This window comes from Lepus europaeus, chromosome 5, assembly GCF_033115175.1.
Source record: "Lepus europaeus isolate LE1 chromosome 5, mLepTim1.pri, whole genome shotgun sequence".
In the NCBI taxonomy this organism is placed as follows: domain Eukaryota; kingdom Metazoa; phylum Chordata; class Mammalia; order Lagomorpha; family Leporidae; genus Lepus; species Lepus europaeus.
The window spans coordinates 127,795,535-127,820,837 of NC_084831.1; the positions used below are offsets into that span (position 1 = coordinate 127,795,535).

General features: G+C 40.8%; 1 protein-coding gene across 1 annotated transcript in view; it reads left to right on the plus strand.

Moving 5' to 3' along the window:
- Positions 1-4,322: 4,322 nt before the first annotated feature.
- Positions 4,323-25,303, plus strand: part of UHMK1 (U2AF homology motif kinase 1) — a 29,772-nt gene continuing 8,791 nt past the window's right edge. The window contains exons 1-7 of the mRNA XM_062192635.1: positions 4,323-4,728; positions 6,011-6,303; positions 6,929-7,120; positions 8,718-8,812; positions 16,002-16,078; positions 16,230-16,328; positions 21,025-21,113. Coding sequence (XP_062048619.1) covers positions 4,461-4,728; positions 6,011-6,303; positions 6,929-7,120; positions 8,718-8,812; positions 16,002-16,078; positions 16,230-16,328; positions 21,025-21,113 — 1,113 coding nt within the window. The 5' untranslated portion in view covers positions 4,323-4,460. The remainder of the gene's footprint in view (positions 4,729-6,010; positions 6,304-6,928; positions 7,121-8,717; positions 8,813-16,001; positions 16,079-16,229; positions 16,329-21,024; positions 21,114-25,303) is intronic.

Sequence of the window (25,303 nt, forward strand, 5' to 3'; positions counted from 1 at the left end):
TACCAGAAAAGCAAAAGGGTCCTTGTCTTTATGCAAGAAAGAACTCAGGTGTGAGACAGAGAGCAGGGGCAAGCAACATAGCAAGGTTTATCGGGGTAGGGACATGCTTAAGAATGGATGGGCACCTCTCCAGCCAGAACCTGAGAGAGAGTGCCTAGTTCACATTTAGGCTGGGGCTTTTAAGGGGATGGGTCTTGCCTTTCTACCTTTTCCCTCCCCCTCTCCTTTTTCTCCTCCCAAATAAAAGACTTATTGGGTGTAAATACGAAAAATTCCTTTCTGAGTTTTCCCCCTTAAGTTATCAGACAGGGGAAGCCTGGCTGGTGTCATCTGCCTTAGAGGAAGGATGTTTATCAGGCTAGGTAGAAGGGACAGGACCCTGTGGAAGGTCATCAGGATCTGGGCAGGGCTTTGAAGTGCAGATACTGGGCTTCTGGAGCTTCTGCAGTGGGTGCTGGTCTTCAGGCCTTTCTTGTACACACATAGGCTCAATTTCTGACTTTCTACCTAACACTAATTAGAATATATATGTACACCACTGGTCTGCAGAGCAATTGTGTGATAATATTAACTTTTTCAACTTATTCCTGATTCCTTTCTAATGTATTGTTATTTATTGCTATTTAACAAATGGTTCTAGGGGCTGGCACTGTGGCACAGCGGGTTAATGCCCTGGCTTGAAGTGCCGGCATCCCATATGGGTGCTGGTTCTAGTCCTGGATGCTCCTCTTCCCATCCAGCTCTCTGCTGTGGCCTGGGATAGCAATAGAAGATGGCTCAAGTTCTTGGGCCCTGCACCAGCATGGGAGACCCAAGCTTCTGGCTCCAGGCTTCACATTGGCACAGCTCCAGCCGTTGCAGCCATCTGAGGAGTGAACTAACGGATGGAAGAACTCTCTGTCTCTACCTCTCTCTGTAACTCTGTCTTTCAAATAAATAAAATATTTTTAAAAAATGGTTCTAAAACTTAAAACAATGTTAATCATTTATTATCACAAAATTTCTGTGTGACTGAATTCAGAAGTGGCTTAACTGCCCTTTTTTTTTTTTTTCTCTTTTGCTTAGAGTTCTCATGAGTTTTCAGTCAAGCTTTTAGCCAGAGCTACAGTTATGAGAAGGGTTGGCTGGGTCCAGAAGACCCACTTCCAAGGTGGTTCATTGACATGACTGGTGGCAGGAACCCCTAGCTTTTAATCGTGTAGATACGCCTCTCTACTGGCATGCTTGCGGGTCTTTTGATATGACAACTAGTCAGCAAAATGGGAGCTGCAATGTCTTTTATGTTAGGAAGTCACATATTGTCATTTTCCGATTATCTTCTTGGTTACACGGGTCATCCTTTTTCAATGTGGATGGTGTAAATCCTAGGGGACAAGGATCTTTTCTAGACTGTTAGGAAAAGAGGTACAGAATAGAGAGGAGGCAGTGTATGAATTTACAGCCAGACTGAATTTATTCAGAGAAAAATTTGCTGAGGTGGGTGACCAACTGCCAGTGTGCACATCGATGGAACATATGGCGGAAGGTCACAACCCCCAGGGGCTGGGCCTTTTTATATTTTAGAGGGGCTTGGGATGGGGGTAGGGGTAGGGAGTTGCAGGCAGAGGTGAATTCTTGGAAATGGATGGAGCCTTGGGAACCTGGAAGAGAATACAGGGTAGGGAATGAAGGCAATAGGGTGTGAAATCCAATTGAGATTCAAGGGCAAGGAATACATTCCAATGTTTATCAGTGTTTTGGGCAGTAAGCAAGAATGGCTGAGGCTTATGTCTTTGTTCCATCAAAGACCATTCTGAATTGGCTGCCTCAGAGAAAAATAACTTTCATTCTGGAAGACTCTGAATCTTCAAAGCTTAACAATCAAAATACTGGCTAGCCCTGTTGTAAAAGGTATTCTAAGGCACATTTGCTTTGGATTATTCTTGGTATCACTTCTGTGTATGGCTCAATTCTATTATTTACTTCATTTATCTTGTTTGTTAACAAGTGATACAATGAAAAGACATACTATAAGAGAAGTTATAAATGCAGAAAGGGTGTGGGCACTGTGGCATAGTGAGTTAAGTGGCTAATTGCAAAGCCTGTATCTTATATGGGGGTGCTTGTTTGAGTCTTAGCTGTTCCGTTTCTGATCTAGCTTCCTACTAATGTCCCTACAAGACAGCAGAGGGTGGCCCAAATTTTTGAATTCCTGACACCCACGTGGGAGACCTGAATGGAGTGTCCTGTTGTGAGGAGTCAGATGGGTTAATAGGTAGTCAGGGTGGTCCCAAAGGAATTTGGGGTGTAAAATATTTGCTTCCTTCCCCATAAAGGTTATCTTTAGCAAGAACAAAACGTCTGCCCTCCTTTCTTAGGAATCTCCAATTTACCACGAGACTAGCAAGGGAGTGGTGATTTCATCTTCCTGAGCTCACAGTTTATTGTGAAAACAAGTTAGGTCTTTTGATGGGTTTTCTCCCCGTCTGGTAACTGAATGACAATCTGATTGTCAAGTTTTTTTTTCTTTGAAATTGTACTTAAAAACCCCAGTGCCGAGGGAGGGGGTCGTTAGCATTCTTTCCTCTCTAGGAATCTTCCCTCCATACCACTCTGGCTGGAGGTCTTTGACCCTAATAAATCTTTTTAAATCTCTCTGCTGTCAGCTTGGAAATTCTTTTTCTATGTGAGACAAAGAATCGAGGTAACAATAATTTCTCTGCTGTTTTCTCATAACACCATCTTTTGGTTTTGGCTTGGCCCAACCCAGGCTGCTGTGAGAATCTGGGGAGAGAACCAGCAGATGGAAGATCTCTGCCTCTCTCTTTCCCTCTCTCTGCCTTTCAAATAAACAAAGAAATAAAGCTTTATGGAGGAAATATTTTCAGAATAACTCCTCTTTCTAATATTCCAGAAAAAGGCTTACACTTAACCAAGATATAGATTACAACAGTTTTTTAAAAAAAAATGATTTAGAGAGATGTCTTCCATTTGTTGGTTCACTCCCCAATTCGCCATAATGGCCAGAGCTATGCTGATCTAAAGCCAGGAGCCATGAGCTTCCTCTGGGTCTCCCACGTGGGCGCAGGGGCCCAAGAACTTGGGCCATCTTCAACTGCCTTCCCAGACCATAGCAGAGAGCTGGATTGGAAGTGGAGCAGCCGGGACTCAAACCAGTGCCCACATGGGCTGCCGGTACTGCAGGTGGTGGCTTTATCTGCTACACCACAGCGCTGGCCTCCAGATATTTTTCACAAGGAAGACCTGGTTAATTAAAAAAAAATTTTTTTTATTTTTATTTCTTTGAAAGACAGTTACAGAGAGAGGTAGAGACGAAGAGAGGGAGGTCTTGTATCAACTGGTTCACTCCCCAAATGGCCACAACGGCTGAGGCTGAGCCGATCTCAAGCCAGGAGCCAGAGTCTTCTCGGTCTCCCATGCAGGTGCAGGGGCCCAAGGACTTGAGTCATCTTCCACAGCATTCCCAGGCCACAGCAGAGCTGGATCAGTAGAGGAGCAGCCAGGACTAGTACCGGTGCCCATAGGGGATTCCAGCCCTTCAGCCCGAGGCTTTAACCCACTGCGCCACAGCACCTGGTCGACTTCTAAAAGTTCAATATTTGCTCTCCTTGATTACAATGCACTGTATTTCTACAAGACAGACTGGAATGAAATGCTTTTTACTCACACCTTTTAAATGTGTGAGTTCCTTGGAGTTACCTGGGGATCCCTAACACCTACACTTCCTTTCGACTATTTTTACCTTTACAATTTGTATCATGTTTAATTCATTCTCCCACCTCCAATTTCCTCGAAATCAGAGCTCATTTCCATTGTCTCTCTTCCCTCTAGCCAGGTTCTAAGGCGGTAGGGTTCTGCCTCCCCTTCCCATCCTCTAGGCTCCCCGCTTTGCGCTTCTTTGATACCAGCAGTTAGATGTCTTTGCTACCTTAGAAGAGCCACAGGACCACAACAGTCGCAAGAGCCGGGGAGGCTTCACTGGATCGTGCACTCCCAAGGCCCAAGCCCTCAAGACATTTGGTGTGGACTCTGGGGTTAGTTTTACAGAGTTCCCAGGGGTGAGCGGAGTCGCTTCAACAAAGAAAAGGACGAGCTTTAGTTTCACGCACCTGTGCGAAAGCGGCTCAACATCGGGACTGGCACAGTCCGTGCTAAGGCTAACACCTCTCAGTCCTTCTCGCCCGGCCTGATTCAGCCAATCAACTCCAGACCTCCAAGCTTCTGGGCCCGCCCCCTCCCGCCCGTGGGATTGGCTCTTTCCTCCACTTCCGGCTCCCGGGAGCCCGGTGCACTAGGGTTTCCGGTGTCATGGCGGCTTGAGGTCCCGGGAGTCGGTGAGGCGGCTGCAGGCCCCTCCCTGCGGAGCCGCTGGTCCGGCGGGCGGGGATGTGACCGCGGGCCCAGCCAGCCTGCCTCGGGCGTCGCCACAGCTCCGGTGTCAGTGCCCTCAGCCCACACCGATGGCAGGGTCCGGCTGTGCGTGGGGCGCGGAGCCGCCGCGGTTTCTGGAGGCCTTCGGGCGGCTGTGGCAGGTCCAGAGCCGCCTGGGTAGCGGCTCCTCGGCCTCGGTGTATCGGGTGCGCTGCTGCGGCACCCCAGGCTCGCCGCCCGGAGCCCTCAAGCAGTTCTTGCCGCCTGGAACCACCGGGGCTGCGGCCTCGGCCGCCGAGTATGGGTTCCGCAAAGAGAGAGCAGCGCTGGAGCAGTTGCAGGGTCACAGGAACATCGGTAATTGCAGCTTTCTCCCTCCTCTTTGCCCTAGTCTCGGTCCAGGCGTACACCTCGTCTCCTCAGCCTGGTGTCCGGTCTGGCCGTGTCTTTGCGGTGGGGGAAGCGGGTCTGGCCCTGTCTTTCTCACCGGCTCCTGGCCCCTTTCACTTTATTACTGTCTGCGGCGCGGTGGAGTTGGTGGTCTGCTTTGCGAGGTGACAGTAGATGCTCAGGAAGTGTTTTGCCTCGAGTCGCATTGGCGAATGTCGCACTTACTGGGCTGGAAAAATTCCTCTCTAGTGGAAGGAGGCATGTGTTGTATGGAAATTTTTAAATCTCTGCATACCAGTGGAAAATAGGAAATATTGCTAGGGCTTGTAATTTAAATGCTAATAATACACAACTGCCACGTGACATGTTTAGTGTGATATATATGTGTTTAGTATCATTTGGAAGAAATTATTCAGTGCATACATAGGAGTCCATAACTTAAGGAATCCTGCGGGTGAAAGATTTAGGAACAGGGTAACTTTCCTCTAATACTATGCTTCATGACTCAGATATTCAGAATGTACCATAAGATACGTGATGATCACTGATGATAGCTTTATGAAAACAATCTCTCTATACACCAGCAGAGAATTTATAATTAGTTACAGCTTTTGCTAATAAAGAGCTATCTTACTTCTTGGCAAGTATAATCCGTATTTAATTTGAAGAATGACCTTTTCTATAATGCCATTTTGCAGAAATATTTCTTAACACTTGTGCCGCCCTTTTTTTTTTTTTTCCCCGTTTAGTAAAATGGCATGTCATTATAACCTTGGTATTGAAGAGGGAAGATTTTTGCAGGCTTAAGAACTTGTTGAATAATCTCTTGATATTTATGTTAAAGAATTTTTTTTTTTGCATCAAGAAGCAGTCATCATTTTGTTTTCTGCACATTGTAACATTTTCCTTTTAAAGTCCTAAATATTTGAATTTTTACTTTTAATAATTTTTGCTTGTCACCCAAAGTGTGTATTTATCCATTGCTGAATGCCTGGTGAAATGCAATCTGAATAATTGTGCCATATTTAATATCTTTGAATGGTAGTCAGCCATGGTAGGGTGTTCTATTTTGTTTTGTAAAATGATCTGCTTGCCCAGAGATCTTATTCATGGGAAATATAAATTACAGTGGAAACTTACTTGCTCATGAAAGTTACTATCCCATATTTGTGTTTCAGAGTTACCTACATTAGTAGGAACTTACTGTGAGTCTGATTTTTAAAGTATTATAATTCATTTCTTTTTCTAGTGACTTTATATGGAGTCTTTACAATCCACTTCTCTCCAAATGTGCCATCACGCTGTCTGTTGCTTGAACTCCTGGATGTCAGTGTTTCGGAATTGCTTTTATATTCCAGTCACCAGGGTTGTTCCATGTGGATGATACAGCATTGTGCCAGAGATGTTCTGGAAGCCCTTGCTTTCCTTCATCACGAGGGTTATGTCCACGCAGACCTCAAACCGCGGAACATACTGTGGAGTGCAGAGAACGAATGTTTTAAACTCATTGACTTTGGACTCAGCTTCAAAGAAGGCAATCAGGTAGGAACCTTTTAACAGTTTAGAATCTAAGGGGTCTAAGCCAAATGTTTTTAAATAAGAGTAGTTTAGTAGGGACTTCAGAGGCATTTCTGTCTAAAATATTGAGATTGCTTGGTGAGGAAGCAAATCAGAAGAATTTCAGTGTCATCAAAGGACATATGTCTAGGTCAGGTAAGAGGATCTAATGAAGCCCAAGAGATTTCTGGAATTATTAAAAGTACTTAACCTACATAGAAAGCTTTTTTTAGTTTGTGAGCATTTGGTTAATTGCTGAGTTACTGTTTTTGGTGTCTTCGGTATTGGGGCTCTGTTACATGGCGGAATGGATGTGACAATTCTGTCAAGTTCTCTGTTCTGCATGGTTTATCAGCTCTTTGCAGAGTGTTCTTATTTATCAGCCGTGCCTAATAGATGAGAGGCTATCTAAAGATGACTTACCTGTGAGCAGCTATATGGAAAGTGAACAGCTTGCTTGTAAGAACTGCCCAGTTAATGAACCACAGAGTTATGGTAGCTAAGAACTAAAAGTTTTTGGCATTCAATCTGGCACTTTCAGTGAAGTAAATACTTGGTGAAGAAAGTCAGCAGCTTTTTATTGGTTGTAAGATTAATTTATCTTCTTTAGGATGTAAAGTACATTCAGACAGACGGGTATCGTGCTCCAGAAGCAGAACTGCAAAATTGTTTGGCCCAGGCTGGCCTGCAGAGTGATACAGAATGTACCTCAGCTGTTGATCTGTGGAGCCTAGGAATCATTTTACTGGAAATGTTCTCAGGAATGAAACTGAAACATACAGTCCGATCTCAGGAATGGAAGGTAAGATGCACCAGTGCCTGGCTTTGGAGTTTTTAATCCCAATTTAGATACTCAGTCTGTGATGATTCTCATTGAGAACTCCAGTTGCTTCCTTTCCTCCACACTCTTTTTTTTTTTCTGTATTTGTGGTACCTTAAGTGGCACTACTTGTACACATGGCTACAGATGTGCTAGTAAGTGTTGCATTCCCCCTGTTCCTAGGTTTGGGCTTGATGAGTATTAATTGCTTGCTAAAATGAATGAATGCATTTTCCTAAAGAAACAAATGTGATTTCTTTTGTTTAATAATTTAGATATATTTGATTCTAAAATGTTATTAACACAAGTATAGGTAGTGAGTTAGATGGTGATCTTTATGTAATGCTGTACAGTTAAAAGCATTTTAATACACATTCTCACTGAATTCTTCTAACAGTTCTGTAAGAATAGAGTAGATATTTGTTATTTTTGTTTTATAAATGAAAATCTGAAGGCACTGATAAGAAAAGCAGCTTGATACAGAGCTGGTGTTCCAGACTTGGCCCCAAATTCTGTTCCTCCTACTCAAAATTTAGCATTCTTTCGACAGTTTCACTGTTGCAATTTATTTATGTTCCATATGTGAATATGGCATAGTGACCACTGCTTATTGTTTCTGTGGGATTGTAGACTCTAAGTCCTGGATCTCTGATATCCAAATGAACTATTTGTATGTTTATGAGATAGGAATTAACTACAATGTGTGGGGCTTTAGTCTTGTCATATCAGTATCCTTTAGGCCTTGAGATTTGATAGATAATATAATGCTTTGGAATTATTTCTGGTTTGGTATTAAATATTTATTATTAAATATTTTTCTATTAAGCAACAATTCTGAGCATAATACTGAGGAGAAATATTAGTCTGACATAATTTAGAGTATGAAGAATAATATGACAGATGCAGAGTTTTAAACCTCTCCCATTTTCTCTTTGATAGTTTTTTTCTTTTTAATATTTTATTTATTTGAGAGGCATAGAGAGAGAGGGAGAGACAGAAAGGTCTTCTGTCCACTGATTCCCTCCCCAAATGGCTGCAACGGCTGGATCTACGCCAATCTAAACCCAGAAGCTAGGAGCTGCTTCTGGGTCTTCCACGTGAGTGCAGGGGCCCAAGCACTTAGGCCATCTTCATTGCTTTCCCAGACCATAGCAGAGAGCTGAACCGGAAGAGGAGCAGCCGGGACATGAACCGGTGCTGCATGCAGGCAGATGCTTAGCCCACTATGTCACAGCCCGATAGTTATTTTTGTCTGAAAACCAACCGAAGATTCCTCACTGAGATACCCTGACTCACCTATCACACACTCATTGTCTCACTTTGAATTAAACTGTATTTTATGTGGTTGCTTTAGCTTTATGGATTCATCTCATAGATGTTCATAGAGTGCCATGTCTGTGTAAGGTGCTGAGAATGGAGAAAAAGGCTCATGAAATTAAAATTTTATTACGTTTATAGTCTACTCCGTTAAGATTACAAACTCTCAGAAAAGTATTTTCTGTTATTCACCAAACTGCTGTAGGCATTTTAATAAATACAGAGTGAATTAAGTAATCAAAGACTTTTCTTCCTCTTTTAGGCAAATAGTTCTGCTATTATTGATCACATATTTGCCAGTAAAGCAGTGGTGAATGCCGCAATTCCAGCCTATCACCTAAGAGACCTTATCAAAAGGTATGTGAAAGGTTCTTTGATATTATTATTTGTGGCTTGCTTGATTATGTAGTTTTACTTTGGCTTAACAGGCTAATCCTCCACCTTGCGGCGCCGGCACACCGGGTTCTAGGCCCGGTTGGGGTGCCGGATTCTAACCCGGTTGCCCCTCTTCCAGGCCAGCTCTCTACTATGGCCCGGGAAGGCAGTGGAGGATGGCCCAAATCCTTGGGCCCTGCACCTGCATGGGAGACCAGGAGAAGCACCTGGTTCCTGGCTTCGGATCAGCGAGATGCGCTGGCCGCAGCGGCCATTGGAGGGTGAACCAACGGCAAGAAGGAAGACCTTTCTCTCTGCCTCTCTCACTATCCACTCTGCCTGTCAAAAAAAAAAAAAAAAGAAATACGAGTTTTCAAAGTAGTTTTTCAGAATTTATTTATTTTTTAATGATTGATTTATTTATTTGAGAGAGTTACATAGAGAAAGAAGGAGAGGCAGAGAGAGAGGTTTTCCATCCTCTGGTTCACTTCCCAATTGACCGCAATGGCCAGAGCTATGTCTATCCGAAGCCAGGAGCCAGGAGGTTCTTCCCAGTCTTCCATGTGGGTGTAGGTGCCCAAGGACTTGGGCCATCTTCTACTGCTTTCCCTGGCCATAGCAGAGAGCTGGACTAGAAGTGAAGCAGCCCATATGAGATGCTGGCACTTCAGGCCAGGGTGTTAACTTGCTTCAAGAGAGTCTATATTAACTAAAGACTAAGTTTGCTTTTGGATTATCAAAAACCATTTGAATAAGGTAGTTTGTTTGTTGTTTTCTTTTTTTGATTCATTTATTTGAAAGGCAGAGTTATCATTCAGGTTAAGAAATGTAAATTTGCCAGCCTTCCCAGAAATTCTAAATGTGTCTCATGGCAATCTCAGGCCCCTTCACTTCCTTGTTTTCATTATAATTTTATTACCTAAATGTGCAACCTTAACACTGTGGTTTAGTTTTGCTCTCCTAGGAATCTTTTAGATCTCTGTTAAAGAATCCTTTTCCATCTCTTTTACCCTTTTTTCCCTGTGGTTGATCTGTTGAACAACCTGGGTTGTTGACTCAGTATAGGCTTCCGTAGTCTCAGTTTTACTGATTGTATCATCATGGTGTATTTTGCCTTTTTGTTTTGTGTGTTTTAACTTATTTTGTTCAGATGAAAGAGAGAGGCATCTCCCATCTGTTGTTTCATTCCCCAGTGTTTGCCACTGCTGGGGCTGGGCCAGACCAAAGCCAGGAGCTCTCTTATGGGTGATAGGGGACCCAAGTACTTGAGCCCTCACTTGCTAGCTCCCAGAGTATAAACTAGCATGAAGCTGGAATTGAGAGTGGAGCCAGGATTTGAACTAGGCACCCCAATGTGGAATAAGCGTCCCAAGTGGCATCTTAACTGCTGTGCTGAATTACTACCCCAGTATAACATTTTTTGTAAGTTAGCAGTAGTGTCTAGAGAATTCTTTTGAGTAAGGGCAAGACCATAGCTGGTATGGTATTCTTTTTGGGAAGGAAGATGTTAGTGTTTCATAAGAAGGACATGTATATAGTTATCTGTTTTTTCTGTGTTAGCAGTTGATACTCTGGGGGTTCTAGAGTGATGGTCTTAATGTTATTTGTTCTTCATTGGTCAAACAAAAACAAAATAACTGCTTGATTCTTTATTTACTGCTTTTTCAAGATAATGAGTTGGTTCATTGTCATCCTCCAAAATAATCCTTCCCTTTTTAAAAATTGCAAGTATTAGAGCAGGCATTTCTTTTTTAAAGGTTCATTTATTTGAAAGGCAGTGACAGAGAGAGAGAGAGAGAGAGAGAGAGAGAGAGAGAGAGAGAGATAATCTATATGCTGGTTCACCTTCTTCCAAATGGCTACAATGGCCTTGGGCCAGGCTGAAGCAAGAACCCCAGAATTCCATCCTGGTCTGTGGCTTGTGTGTTAGGGGCCCAGCTTCTTGGATCACGCTTTGTTGCTTTCGCAGGTGCATTAGTTTCTTGCTAATGCACACTATGGGGAGCAGCATGTGATGGCTCAAACACGGGTTCCTGACTTCAGCTTGGGCCTGACTCAGCCTAGGCTGTTGGTGGCATTTGGAAAATGAACAAGTGGAGAGGAGATATCTGAGTGTGTGTGTCTGTCTCTGTCTTTGCCTTTCAAATAAATTTTAAAAATTCAAGATATTATTATAAACCAACAGTTTTAAATATATTTGTATTTCAGTTCATTCAGTATTTAGCCTTGTTGAAGCTAAAATGGACCTATTTATGATGAATGAGAATCTCTGCATATTGGATTTGGCACATCTTGTTACCTTTGATAGCTTTCTTCCTGTGTGTTGTGAGAAGTTGTATCCAAATCATCTTATATATTTTCTGCCCTAGATGTAGAATTAGTCATTTCTCCAAGAATCCTGGTTTCTTTGGTAGGAAAACCACAGTCTGGGTTTTAGGAATACTCATTGTTATTGGGTTGATCATTGTTTCCAAGACTTTTAAGTGTACTGAGTTCATACTAATGTTTTTGGTTCAAATTCAGGACTGCTGAAGTTTACTCTTCTCCTTCCTTTTTTTTTAAAGAGTTATTTTATTTATTTGTAAGGCAGAGTGGCAGAGAGAAAGAGAGCCGTTGGTTTACTCCCCAGTAACATAAAAGAGCTGACCCCTACCTACTTTTCTTCTGTTTACCTCTGTATCTGCTTTCTTCCACGTCAGTAATTCTGGTTCTTAAACAGAAAGAAAATGCCAGATGAGTTTATTTCATAACTACTTATTTACTTGATTTTATTTATTTATATTTTACACATAAAATAGTCTCAGCCTGATAGTACTCTAAGACTACTTAAATTATTTCTGCATATACTCTTCCCGTTTTTCCATTTTAAAAGTAGTTGTGTCTGCATTGTCAGATTTTTTTTTTTTTTTTTTTTTTTTTTTGACAGAGTGGATAATGAGAGAGAGAGAGACAGAGAGAAAGGTCTTCCTTTTTGCCGTTGGTTCACCCTCCGGTGGCCACTGCAGCCGGCGCGTCATGCTGATCTGAAGCCAGGAGCCAGGTGCTTCTCCTGGTCTCCCATGTGGGTGCAGGGCGCAAGGACTTGGGCCATCCTCCACTGCACTCCCTGGCCACAGCAGAGAGCTGGCCTGGAAGAGGGGCAACCGGGATAGAATCCGGCGCCCCAACTGGGACTAGAACCCGGTGTGCCGGCGCCGCAAGGCGGAGGCCAATTGTCAGATTTTTTTAGCCATTTTATACTGTGTTTTAATACTCATCTAACCACCTAAATGTAACTGTAGTTACTGATGCTGTGGTGCAGTAAGTTAAACCGCTGCTTGTGACACCAGCATCCATACCAGAGTCTGGACTGCACCACTTCCAATCTAGCTTCTTTCTAATGCACCTGGGAAGGCAGCAGAAGATGACCCCAGTGCTTTGGGCCCCTGCCACACACTTGGGAGATCAGGGTGGAGTTTCTACCTCCTAGCTTTGACCTGGCCCAGGCCTGGCTAATGTGGTCGTTTGAGGAGTGAACCAGTGGATAGAAGATTGTTCTCTGTCACTCTGCCTTTCAAATAGATCAAAAGATATAAACATTAAAAATTTTTTTAAAGTTATTGCATTTTCTTCTGACATATAGTGTTCCTTTTGAAAAGTTTGATGCCTGTCTATTTTTTTTTGACAGGCAGAGTTAGACAGTGAGATAGAGAGACAGAGAAAGGTCTTCCTTTTTCCGTTGATTCACCCCCAAAGTGGCTGCTATGGCCAGCACATTGCGGCCAGCGAGCTGCGCCGATCCGAAGCCAGGAGCCAGGTGCTTCCTCCTGGTCCTCCCATGCAGGTGCAGGGCCCAAGGACCTGGGCCATCCTCCACTGCCCTCCTGGGCCACAGCAGAGAGCTGGACTGGAAGAGGAGCAACTGGGACAGAATCCAGTGCCCCAACCAGGGACTAGAACCCTGGGGTGCTGGCGCCGCAGGTGGAGGATTAGCCTAGTGAGCCACGGCACCAGCAGATGATTGTTAAAATTCATTTGGTCTTTTCCTCCAAATGCTCAAAAGATTTCATTATTTTTTTTTAAAAGATTTATTTATATATTTGAAAGAGTTACACTGAGAGAGAAGGAGAGGCAAGGAGAAAGAGAGAGAGGTCTTCCATCCATTGGTTCACTCTCCAGATGGCCACAATGGCTAGAGCTGCACCAATCTGAAGCCAGGAGCCAGAATCTTCTTCTGGGTCTCCCATGAGGGTGCAGGGGTCCAAGGACTTGGGCCATCCTTTCCTGCTTTCCCAGGCTGTAGCGGAGAGCTGGATCAGAAGTGGAGCAGCTGGGACTCGAACCTGCACCCATATGGGATGCTGGCACTGCAGGCGGCTTTACCCACTATGCCACAGCGTTGGCCCCTAATTTTTTTCTTTAAAATGTGGTAATTTTACCAGAATGTATCTTGATTTTGATTGATTTTCAGGAACATGGTTGGCTTTTCAGTATATAGTATTTTTAATTTGTTTTAAGAATGAAGTGTTATTGCTGGCGCCCCAGCTCAATAGGCTAATCCTTCACCTGCAGCGCCAGCACCCCAGGTTCTAGTCCCGGTCAGGGCGCCAGATTCTGTCCTGGTTGCTCCTCTTCCAGTCCAGCTCTCTGCTGTGGCCCGGGAGTGCAGTGGAGGATGGCCCAAGTCCTTGGGCCCTGCACCCGCATGGGAGACCAGGAGAAGCACCTGGCTCCTGGCTTCGGATTGGCTCAGTGCACTGGCTGCAGTGGCCATTGGAGGGTGAACCAACGGCAAGAAGGAAGACCTTTCTCTCTGTCTCTCTCTCTCTCTCACTGTCCACTCTGTCAAAAAAAAAGATTTTTTTTTTTTTGAAAGGCAGAGATAACAGAGAAAGAGACACACAGAGAGAATATCTCCCATCTACTCCTTTACTCCCCAGATGGCCACAATAGCCAGGGCCAGGCCAGGCCTAAGCCAGGAGGCTGGAACGCCATCTGGGTCTCCTCTGAGGGAGGCAGGGACCTAAACACTTGGGCCATCTTCTGATGCCTTCTCAGGCATATTAGCAGGGAGCTGGCTTGGAAGTAGAGGAACCAGAACTTGAACTGGCATTCATATAAGATGCCGTCATTGCAGACAGTGTGGCTTAACACACTGACTTTCATCGTCAGCCCCAGATTAATGCACTTAAGTTAGATTTTTTGGTGTTCTGTTCTATTGCTTTAGCTTTTTTTTTTTTAGGCACTCATAATATACGTGTGTGTGTGTGTGTGTATATATGGTTTTTTTGTGATCTGTGTTCATTATTATCACATTCTCTAGAATCCTTTTTATCTCTTATTATTTCTTTCTGCTTTCTGTTTCTAAGACATCTGTTATATTTATTCATTCTTGTATCTCTTCCAAAATAATCTTATTATATGAGATTATTTTAATTTTATGCTCTCTTGGGTACTATTTTATTTTTGAGATTTTCTCATTTTGATTATGTTGCTTTTTCATGTCTTACATCTTTTGTAGAAGTGTCTGGCTCATTTTGAAATGGTAGGTTAATGGTGCTCATCTGTGTTGTGGTCATGCCTTTCTGTCATGCATTCACTGTCTGAAAGGGTTTATTTTTCTCTTTTGTATAAATTTATAACCTTTTTGCTTTTGTTCATTTTTATGTGAAATTAATTTCTCAAAATTTATTTAATAAATCTCATACCTCTGCCAAAGATTGTTTTATATGGATGCCTAAGGGTCCTATGTAAGTGTAGGCATGGTCCAGATATTTTTCTTTCTCATAAATTATTTACTTATTTTATTTGAAAGGCAGAGAGAATCAGAGATCCACTGATTCAGTTCCCAGATGTTTACAGCAGCTGGGGCTGGGCCAGGCTAATGCTAGGAACTGGGAATTCAATCCAGAGATCCCACATGTGTGTCAGGGACCTAAGTATTTGAGCTATCAATTTTGGTGTCATTTTTGGCTCCAGAGTAAAGTCATCTTTTATTTCCATTTTTCTAACTTTTTTCAAACTTTTTGAAGTACTCACAGTCAGTGCTTCTTTTTCTGTTGTTTTGTGTAATGTTTTAAAGAAGGTCTTTTGGGGCTGGTGCCTTGGCACAGTGGGTTAATTCTTCGTTTAGGGTGCTAGCATCCCATATGGGCGCCGGTTTTAGTCCCAGCTGCTTCTCCTCCAATCCAGCTCTCTGCTAAGGCCTGGGAAGGCAGTAGAAGATGGCCCAAATGCTTGGGCTCCTGCACCCACATGCGAGACTGGGAGGAGGCTCCTGGCTCTTGACTTTGGATCGGCGCAGCTCCAGCCGTTGCGGCCGTTTGGGGAGTGAACCAACGGAAGGAAGACCTTTCTCTCTGTCTCTCCCTCTCACGGTCTATAACGCTACCTCTCAAATAAAAAAAATAATTATCATAAAGATGGTTCTTTTTTTTTTTTTTCTGAGATCTCTGGCTCTTGTCCCCCTGTCCCCATGTTCTTTTTCTGTTTACCCATCCACTCAATTTGGATTTTGTATCCAAGACTTCTCTTTGTGGGAGTCCTGCTGGAAGACAGATGACTGATTAGTTTTAAGAGGTCTCTGTGTCTAGATTACTTCAACCCTTTCAGATTTTACAGACTCCCATGTATTCATCTGGTATTAGAATATATAACTCCTTGCATAATTTCAGCTGTTTTCCTCAAATTGGCTTGCTGTGCTCTCCCAATGAGTACTTTTGGCCATTTTGGGTGATAGTCTCTGGTTCATCATATCTACTATTGCTTATCTCTGGAATTTTACACAAAGATCAGGTGCAGACCTTACTGCTACTCACGGTTTCTCCATATAGTTTGTAGCTGTCCATAGATTTTTGGCTTCGCTACCAAGTTGTTTTATTATTAGAGGAATTTGACAATTCAACAATAATCTTACCACTATCTTATCTTTTCTGTTTTTTTTTTTTTTTAGAGTTATCCTAAAATCTGCATCTAACTTTTTCTCTTTTTTTCATTCAGTGTTACAGAATATAGATCACTTTCCCATGTCATTTATTAATCAAAAGCATTATTTTAAATCACAATATTCTATTTGGTCATAGGTATATATCATGATTTATTGAACCATTTACTCTTAACTAACACTTATTTTCTCTATACATGAATGATCTAATAAATCATGCTAATATAATTAATTGTTTTTGTGTTTTAGCATGCTTCATGATGATCCAAGCAGAAGAATTCCTGCTGAAATGGCATTGTGCAGTCCATTCTTTAGCATTCCTTTTGGTAGGTTGTATATGTCTTTTTTTTTTTTTTTTTTCTGTTGGTCATTTGAAAACCAAATAAGACATCAGAAATAATTTATGTCCTCGGGCTCTTTTGTCTGTTATTGATCAATGTATTTAGGGGATTTAAAACCTTATGATTGCCTTAACAGCCCCTCATATTGAAGACCTGGTGATGCTTCCTACTCCAGTGCTAAGACTGCTGAATGTGCTAGATGATGATTATCTTGAGAATGAAGAGGAATATGAAGGTCGGTACTTCTAAATTGTATGTTAATGTGTCTTCCTTGGCTAAGCCTAGAATAGACGTATCTCTTCATAAGATTCCTCAGTTTTCCTAATTATATCATTAGGATATTGAACTAAATGATCTCTTATGACACCCACTGTCTTTGATTCATAAGAACCTTTGAACTCTTACATCTTATTTTTACCAAATTAATAGAGGTTAAAATTTTTCTAGCAACTCATGCCTAGTTTATTCCTTCTGTACTTTCATTTCTCCTTGTTAGCTCTTATTTATTTTTGATTAAAAGAATATTTACTGAGTACGTAGTATGTGACATTATAGAGTTGTTCCCTGTCTTTAATAGAGTAGGGCAGACCTATATAAACAATTATAGTTATGGATCATCTGAAGATGGATTGATATACAAGGATAGAGAAGAGGGGTATGTGTTTAAGAATTTGGATTTTGGGGGCTGATGCCGTGGCCCACTTGGTTAATCTTCCACCTGTGGCACCGACATCCCATGTGGGTGCTGGGTTCTAGTCCCGGCTGCTCATCTTCCGATCCAGCTCTCTGCTGTGGTCCGAGAGGGCAGTGGAGGATGGCCAGGTCCTTGGGCCCTGCACCCGCATGGGAGACCAGGAGGAAGCACCTGTCTCCTGGCTTTGGATCGGTGCAGCACCGGCCTTGGTGGCCATTTGGGGGGTGAACCAACGGAAGGAAGACCTTTCTCACTGTCTAACTCTACCTGTCAAAAAAAATAAAATAAAATAATAAAAAGAATTTGGATTTTGGGGTGTGTATCTGGTTGCAGCAGTTAAGATGCCACTTGAGACGCTTGCATCCTATATCAGAGTGCCTGGATTGGAGGCCCACCTTTACTTCTGATTCCAGCTTCCTGCTAATATGTACTCTTTGAGGCCCCAGATGAAGGCTTATGTAGTTGGGTTCCTGTCACCCTATGTGAGAGACCTGGATTGAGTCCTATTTGGATTTTTATCTCAAGAGATAATAACATTGGACTGTAACCAACATAGAAGACCTTTGCCTCAGACATAGGATAGTCACTAACTTATGGTAAATACTTAATAAATACTAGTTTTTATTGATTGTAATAAAGAGTCATTAAAATTTTAAATAGGACGGTGTAATAGCCAAGATTGTGTATTAGAATCATTCTGGAAGCACAGTGGTAGTGAATGGACTAATGCAAGACCAAACTTGGACCCTGGGTACCAGTTGTGAAACATTTGCATCAACCTGGTACTGATATGAAAGACTACTAAAGAGGCAATTTTTTGTGAAACTATTTGGAGTGTAGACACAGAGTGAGGTTACATTCTGCCTCCTACTATCTTCTTTGGCCTCTAGTTTCCTTATCTATAAAATGGGAAGAATAAATAGTACCTATTTCATAGGGTTGTGAAAATTAAGTAAGTTAATTCATAAAAATTTCTTAGAACAATGCCTGGCAAATGACAAGCAATAAGCAATTATTAACTATTGTTAGCAGCTAGAATGTTTATACATTCAGGACTAATATTTTATATTGCTGTTGTTTTGTTTGCTGCTGTATTCACATAGTAGGCACTCAATAAATATTAATTGACGGAAAAATGAAAGAAAAAAGGCACTATGAATCACTCCACCTAGTATAATGACTGGGTATAAGAACAAAGGGTGAGGCAGTTTGGGGTTTTGAGCAACTTGGTGCTTGTTAAAGAGATCAGGAATAGAGGAGAAAAATTAGGTCTTGGGGATTAGTTTTGGACAAGAGGAGGTGTATCTCATGTATTCACTTCACTGAGTAAACCCTGACTTAGTCATAAAGCTATTAAAAATTAAGAGTTGGATATTTATGTGTCTCTGAAGCACTTTAATATATATGTTTAAAAATATCAATTGCTTAGTATTAAATATGCTTAGAGAAATTAAGACATTTTACAGAAAAGAGAATTTTACCCTGTTAACCTGTTGTACCTATATCATTTCATGTTCATGAGCTTTAATTATCTACCAAATGAAACCAAGGTAGTTTTTTGTATCTGTGACAGTGTAAGAATCTCCAGCCTCTCTCATTTTCAAGGTATTTACTTATCTGAAAGAATAGTCTTGCCCCAGCATTGTTTTAAGCAGATCGTGAAGATTCCGTGTTTCTAGGCCGGCGCTGTGGCTTAATAGGCTAATCCTCCGCCTTGCGGTGTCGGCATGCTGGGTTCTAGTCCCAGTCGGGGCGCCAGATTCTATCCCGGTTGCCCCTCTTCCAGGCCAGCTCTCTGCTATGGCCCGGGAAGGCGGTGGAGGATGGCCCAAGTCCTTGGGCCCTGCACCCGCATGGGAGACCAGGAGAAGCACCTGGCTCCTGGCTTCGGATCAGCGAGATGCGCCGGCTGCGGCGGCCACTGGAGGGTGAACCAATGGCAAAAGGAAGACCTTTCTCTCTGTCTTTCGCTCTCTCTCACTATCCACTCTGCCTGTCAAAAAAAACAAAAAACAAAAAACAAAGATTCCGTGTTTCTAAATAATCTGGGTCAGCTGAAGATACTATTATGTCTCTTCAGCCTGTCTGTCTGCTGTCTTCATCACCTCATTCTGTCTACTCCTATTAAGTTTTTTGCTATAAAACTTAAGTTTGGGCTTTTCTAATAAACTTTACAAAGATAAAGTCTACTTTGCTATGTAATACTTGTTTTCTGCTTCTGATTCACTGAATAATAGATTTTAACTAATTTGTGCTCTATTTTTCTTAAAAATTGATTTAATTTATTTGAAAGACAGTGAACAGGCCGGCGCCGTGGCTTAACAGGCTAATCCTCCACCTTGCGGCGCCGACACACCGGGTTCTAGTCCCAGTTGGGGCGCCGGATTCTATCCCGGCTGCCCCACTTCCAGGCCAGCTCTCTGCTATGGCCCGGGAAGGCAGTGGAGGATGGCCCAAGTCCTTGGGCCCTGCACCCGTATGGGAGACCAGGAGAAGCACCTGGCTCCTGGCTTTGGATCAGCGAGATGCGCCGTCCGCAGCGGCCATTGGAGGGTGAACCAACGGCAAAAAGGAAGACCTTTCTCTCTGTCTCTCTCTCACTATCCACTCTGCCTGTCAAAAAAAAAAAAAAAAAAAAGACAGTGAACAGAGAGAGGGAGAGACAGAGAGAGAGGTCTTCCATCTGCTGGTTCTCTCCCAAATGGCTGCAACAGCCAGAGCTAGGCCAGTCTGAAGCCAGAAGCCAGGAGCTTCTTCCAAGTCCTCCCACATGGGTGCGGGGGGCCCAAGGACTTGGGCCATCTTCTACTGCTTTCCCAGGCTATAGCAGAGAGCTAGATTGCAAGTGGAGCAGCCAGGACTAGAACCGGCACCCATATGGAATGCTGGCACTGCAGGCAGTGGCTTTATTCACTATTGCACAGCATTGGCCCCTAACTTGTGCTCTTTAATCTTAATGTTTAAGAATTTTATATGAACTAAAGTATAACAAATAATCTAATATCATTAAATATCCTTATTAGTTCTGATTAGCAGGATCATTATCAAATAATACTTAGTAGTTTTCAGTAAGTTTTCTTAGCTAGAATTATTATATATATGTTTGGCTGCCTTACAATCTTCACGGGAGCAAAGAAGGATGTTAAGTTCAAATATTAAGCTGCACAACAAAGTAAATTCCAATAAGTAAAAATTAAAATAATTTTTAAAAAAGGGAATGATTGAAATAGAGGAAAGGAAGAAAAGAAAGGAATGGGAAAAGGAAGAAAAAAGGCAGGAAGGAAAGAATGAAATAATTTTAATGTAAAAAAATGGGAAAATTAAATAATAATCTTGGAGTGGGGAAGACCTTTCTGAGTAATACAAAATTCAGAAGCAGTGAAATGATTCAACAAATTCTACCTTGACAAAAACCACCCTAAGAAAAATTGAAAGTCAAAAGACAGTTTAAGAAAAAATAATTATAGCATTTATCACAAAGAGAAGGAAAGTACAAATTCATTTGACACTTTCAGTCTTATTGAAATGCTAATTAAAATCAAACTGTAATATCTTGATGGTGATAAAAACATTTGATAACCCACTTGTGGGTGAAGGTACTTGAAAGCAGACTCTTTGATACATCATAGAAGAGAATTTATGTTGGTGAGCCTTTATAAAAGGCAGATGGTAATTCTAACAAAATTACAAAAGGCACAGTCATTTTTGCTTATATTTATGGGAGGATATAGAGGAAACTGATAATATTTATTGCCCTTCAGAAGAGCAATGAAATGATAGATGAGAAAAAGAGGAAGACTTTTCTAAAATTTTGAATCATTGGAATATATCAGCATTTAAAATATTAAGTTTAAAATTTAATTGAATGTTAGATGTATTTATATTATTCTTAAGTGTAATTTTAGAAGAGACAGAAAATAACCTCATTGTTTAGATATATCTGGGGGAATTTGAAATCATGGAAAAATGGAATTAAAAGATAGGTCTATTATGGTACAAAAGAATTTTGAAGTCTGCATATGATGGATCTTTGGAGAGTTTGTGGAAAATGTGTGTTATGAAAAAAACCTTAAGTGGATTTCAAAATTGTTTGCATTAAATAAACTTACTTTTTACTTTAATTTTTCTGTGAATGTTTTGACTTAATCTCATATTCCTGATTTCTTTGATTGAAAATCTTAAAAGTAATATTTGTTGATTATATGAAAGTGGTTACTGTTTTGCTTTTAATAACCAGATATTGTGGAAGATGTAAAAGAGGAATGTCAGAAATATGGACCAGTGGTATCTCTGCTTGTTCCAAAGGAAAATCCTGGCAGAGGGCAAGTAAGTAAATGTTTCCATAATGTAGAATTACTAAAGTTATTAAAATACCACATTAAATATTTTGGTTCTATAGAAATATATACATAAAAATTTTACAAAGGATTGTGAGTTTTACATTATAGATGATTTTTATTTTCTTGTGCCTTTACTTTTTAAAAGAGTTCTTAGATATGCTTGCATTTTTTATCATTAAATTTTTTTTCTTAGTATTATGCTAATTCTGAGCCATTGTAAAATTCATTTGCAAATTTAGGTTAAGTTCAGCTGGAGAAATATTTTGGTCCAATTTTGTTCTAATTAAGTGCAGATAGAAAGCCAGTTAGGTGAGGTTTTTACTGTTATAGAAACTGTTAATGATAATTTAAAGAAGGAAGGGATGCTAGATTGAGAATCCTAGAATCCGAGTTCTAATGTCAGTGTCACTATGGAATGGATGGGCTAAGATAATGATCATAGCATTTTCTTTGGCTACTCAACAGTTTTAAATTAAATTAAATGACAAAAAAAAAAAAAAAGGGAAGCTCTATTTGTAATATTTTTCCCTCTCAGAAAAAGAATATTATTTTCATCTCAGAGTTTCTCAGTCTCAACACTGTTGACTTTTGAGCCTGAAAATTCTTTGTTGTAGGAGCTGTCCTGTGTGTTTTTGGGATGGTTGGTAGCATCTCTAGCCTCTACTCACTAGATGGCTCACCATACACCCAGTTGTGACAACCAAATGTGTCTTTACACACTGCCAAATATTCCCTGGGGAGTGAAATTCCCTCTGGCTATAGATTATTATTTTATTTTAATAGTTAAGAACTGTGAAAATTCTTGGCAGCTGAAAAAAACATGAGAAATTTAATTCTTGTCTTAGTGAAAAGTTATTGCCAATCTTGTACTGAAGCATTTCCTTCATCTGATACCAGAAGCATAGTAAATGTTTCTTTGCTATTTAGTCATTTAACTAATATTTATGAGCATCTATTATATTATAAGTAATATTCACATAACAGCAATCAAAATGGATAAATAATATATGATGATAAGTGCTAGAAATAGATTGAGGAAGAGGCTTACGGAATGCTGAGGTAGGGTGGGTTGTGCTTTTAAATAGGATGGTAAGGAAGGGCATACTTAGAAGGTTACTTTGGGGTCAAGATTTTTAGGAAGTAAGAATGAAAATTCTAAACAAAAGGAACAGTAGATTTCAAGGCCCTGAGTATGCCTGGCAGATTTGAGGTGGCAAGTGTGGCTGTAGCAGAGTGAGAAGGGGGAAGAAGGGTAGGAGATGAGCTCAAAGAGAGGTTAGGAGGTGGCAGGGAAGTCAAGTAGAGTGAGGGCCTTGTAGGGCATTGAGATAACGTTGACTTTGAATTTCAAGAGAAGTATATTAGAAGATTTTGAATCAAGGACTTGCCTGATCTGACTCATTGTTAACCTCAGTGGTCAAAATGAAATAGAGGGTAAAACACAGGAGAAACAATACTTTTGGAGAGAGAATTATCCAGCTATTAGTTGATGTGAAAAAAAGTCTATCAATGAGCAGAAATGTGCTGTTGAGAAACTTTCACCGACGTTTAAAGGAGACTGAAAGCAGCTTTTGACAAACTCTTAGAATTACAGATTTATTCAGCCCACTGAAAATGTACATTACTTAGTTGGCACACCGAGGCTTTAAATTTTTCAGTTCAAATAAACATGACTTTTTAGAGGAATATTTAAAACACCACAAAAAATAGTGAATGCATCTTATACAATTATAAAAAGTAATTAAACTTGAAGTGGAATAAATCCTTCTAGTCTAATTATTTACTTTCAGAATAAATGATAAAAATAAGATGTTCTCTTATGTAGTATGAAATGTGGTAATGTGTAAATTGCAGGTTATCTGTGAAGCATGGCATGTGATAGCATGGTATTCCTTCCATTAACTCATATCTGATTATTTATTGAGCTTTTGTGCATAGGTTTGGGAGTAGGTAAGCATGAGGTAAAAAAAATCAGAAATAGATACATTATTCTTATTGCACATCATATTCTTTTAAAAAGTTTTTTTTTTTTTTTTAAATTTATTTGAGAGGTAAAGTTACAGACAATGAGAGGGAGAGACAGAGAAAGGTCTTCCTTCCGCTGGTTCACCCTCCAAATGGCGTCAGTGGCCGGAGCTGCGCCAATTCGAAGCCAGGACCAGGAGCTTCCTCTGGGTCTCCCACATGGGTGCAGGGGCCCAATTACTTGGGCCATCTTTTACTGCTTTCCCAAGCCATAGCAGAGAGCTGGATTAGAAGAGGAGCAGCCAGGACCTGAACCGGCGTCCATATGGGATGTCAGCACTGCAGGTGGCGGCTTTACCCACTATGCCACAGCACCAGCCCCTGAACATCATATTCTAACTTCCTTTTGTATTTAATGAAAAAGTGTATATTACTGAGACAAATCCTGCAGCTGACGTACATTGTTATTTTTTATAAAAGGGGGGTATAAAATATTAATATTTCTACGATCAAATAAAATGAGCATTAACTGATTAGACTATGTATTTTATGATATCTATTTTGATAAAATAGATTTTAAATTCTTTTATGAGATCTCTCTATTCTGCAAGAAATCATATAATGGAACCAGTGTGTGGTGCATTGGATTAGGCCATCACTTGAAATTCTGGCATCCCATATCAAAGTGCTGGTTTGAGTCCTGGCTGCTCTGTTTCTGACCCAGCTTTCCACTGATTCACCTGGGAAGACAGCGAAAAAAAAGCCCAAGATTGGGAATAGCACTGTGGCTTAGCAGATAAAGCTGCTACCTGTAGTGCTGGCATCCCTTATGAGCACCAGTTTGAGTCCCAGCTGTTCCACTTCCAATCCAGCTCTCTGCTATGGCCTGGGAAAGCATCAGAAGATGGCTCAAGTGTCTGGACCTCTGCCCCCACGTGGAGACCTGAAAGAAGCTCCAGGCTCCTAGTTTCAGATCAGCACAGCTCCTGCCATTGGTGGCCATTTGGGGAGTGAACCAGCAGATGGAAGACCTCTCCCTCTCCCCCTCTCTCTCTCTCCCTCTTACTCTGTAACTCTGCTTTTCAAATAAATAAGTAAATCTTTAAATAAAAAAAAAGCCCAAGAACTTGGACACCTGCCAGTCATGTGGGACATCAGAGTAGAGTTCCTGGCTCCTGGCTTCAGCCTGGCCCAGATCTGGATGCTGTGTGGAGTGAACCAGTGGATGGAAGATCTCTGTCTTTCAAATAAATAAACATAAATATTTTTTAAGAAGAAAGAAATCAGATAAAATTTTATTGATAGCGTTTTCCCCATGCTATTATACTTAAACAGCCTGACTGATAATACTGCTTTAGGATTTAGAATGGCTTTTATTTCCAGCTAATGAAATATTTTAGAGATAGATTTTGAAAATAGCCAACAGATACCACTTACCTTTATAGAAAAAAGTAATTTTTTAGTATTGGATGATTTCAACTCTATCTTCAAGTGTAATGTGTGGTTTGAAAATAGTCTTCGGATGGAATGGGCAAAATCATTCCCATAGCTCCATTTTTCAGTATACAAAAAGTTCATGCAAACTGAGATTCAAAGGTAAGGTTATTTTGGTGCAAAACAGAAGTTTGAAATTCATGCATTAAAATGAATAAATGTATAAAATCTGAACAGATCTGAAAATTTCTGGAATCAAAATAAACATTTTTCTTTTAAATTAATTTTAGTTTTACCAGTCAGTATAATTCACAGATGCACTTTTTGTTCCAGTTTTAGTATATGTGTTGCTGAAGTGAGCATATAGATAGACTTTTAAGAATGATATTCCCTCCCTTTCCCTTTCTTTTTCAGTTCATGAGGTAATGAATTTAAATTTCAGTAAAAAGGCTTAATGTTTCACTAAATGTGAAATTTAACAAGTAAAAGGCAAAAAGACCCTATATAAGTGGGCTTATAAACAGTGCTTATAAACAAAAATTGAATGAAAAAATGACCACTTTTCACAAAGTTTTTGATATATCCTTATATGTTAATATAAAAAATCCCATCACAGGCCAGAATATCCTAGGTTAATATCTGTCATGTTTAACAGAAATATTTGCATAAGTCTAGACAGTGACCAGTCACAGGCAAGGCATGGAGCCTTGTTTATCAGTAAACGATTCCATAAAAAATAGTCTACTGTGTGAGGAACTGCCTGTTTTTGTGTCCTGA